We start from the raw sequence: 1,281 nt of genomic DNA, 5'->3' as shown, positions 1-1,281 counted from the left end.
TGTGAATTTTACTTAAAATTATGAGGAATGTTACTGCATCGCCAAAGTTTAAAGATTTTCCAAATCTTAGTAATTTTCAAGTATTTCATAAGACGTCTTAATGTCTTTGAATCAATTTCCTAGTTTCATCGTTTGCAGAGTGCTGCTCGAGCCAATGTGTGCCATGCGGTTTCGGAAAATTGGTCGGAAAATCTCTTCAAAAGTTTCAAAAGAAGCTTCCAAAGATCATTTGGTGTCTTAAAAAATCGTAAATCTCTTGAAGTGTCTCGTTTCTAAACTTCATAATGCATATCTTAATCACTTATATTGGTTTCGTGGCAATATTTTACTTTTCCTTTTTTCTTTTCGAAATATTCCTTTTGATCGAGCTAATTGATGTGAATTGGAATTGGATAAATTTAATTTTGGAATATTTGAAGACCAGAGAAATTTTATAGTATTTCTCTGAAGTTTCACAATCATCCACAATTCCATAATTTGGCGTATAACTGAGAATTGTAATGTCCAAAACTTTTAGATCATAAAATGTTTAGTCAGTTTACTAATTGGAGTGAAGTGTTTATTTTATAACAAATAATAATACTAATGTTGCTTTATGTAAAACCAAAGTATTATCCTGCTCTCTTTCTAATCATTTATCTAATATTTTGATGTGAAATTCATTTTCAACAGATAGTAATCATGTCGTATAGCTTGAAAAGACATAAGTGAAAAGTCATTGCTTTAGAATGAATTCTTTCCTAATGAAACTCTCATGATTGTTGAATTGATTTATTGGCTTAGAATTCAGGTTTTTCTGTTGCCTAGTCATTTAAATATTCAAAAGTAATCGTACTACGTACTCCTTTGGAAAACAGTAATATTTATACTGTGTATAAGTGCGAATACTGTAGTTACAAATGTACTCATTTCTAAATTATCACTGTAACTCAAATAATAAAGTTATTCCAACTTCAATTTTAATTTTTGGATGCAAAATTAGCACATAAAGGAAGAAGCTCTGGGTCAGAGTTTCAGGTCTGCTCATTAACTTTAACTTTCATGGGAGATGAAGATAAGCATATACTGAAAGACTTTAACATTGATTGCTGAAAGACCGAAAACAATCATCAGGCATTCAGCTTTTTTATGGTGATTGTAACTCTAATGATTACTTGGCCGCTATCCTGCACTTAGCTGCGATAAGCATTTTGAAGTTTTACTGAGATGAAATTACAGGGAAAATCAGATTTCGCATGCGTTACGTAAAATCGACTTTTTTTTTATATTTTGAAAAAGTGA

The 1,281-nt window shown here is 30.6% G+C and overlaps 1 protein-coding gene across 1 annotated transcript in view; it reads left to right on the top strand.

The window, feature by feature from the left end:
- Positions 1–313, top strand: part of LOAG_18295 (hypothetical protein) — a 7,888-nt gene extending 7,575 nt beyond the window's left edge. Inside the window, exon 13 of the mRNA XM_020450957.1 lies at positions 139–313. Within this exon, the coding sequence (XP_020305307.1) occupies positions 139–276 (138 nt within the window). The 3' untranslated portion in view covers positions 277–313. The remainder of the gene's footprint in view (positions 1–138) is intronic.
- Positions 314–1,281: the final 968 nt, after the last annotated feature.

Source organism: Loa loa (assembly GCF_000183805.2).
Source record: "Loa loa unplaced genomic scaffold supercont3.252, whole genome shotgun sequence".
Lineage (NCBI taxonomy): Eukaryota > Metazoa > Nematoda > Chromadorea > Rhabditida > Onchocercidae > Loa > Loa loa.
This window is presented reverse-complemented; position numbering and strand designations above follow the sequence as displayed.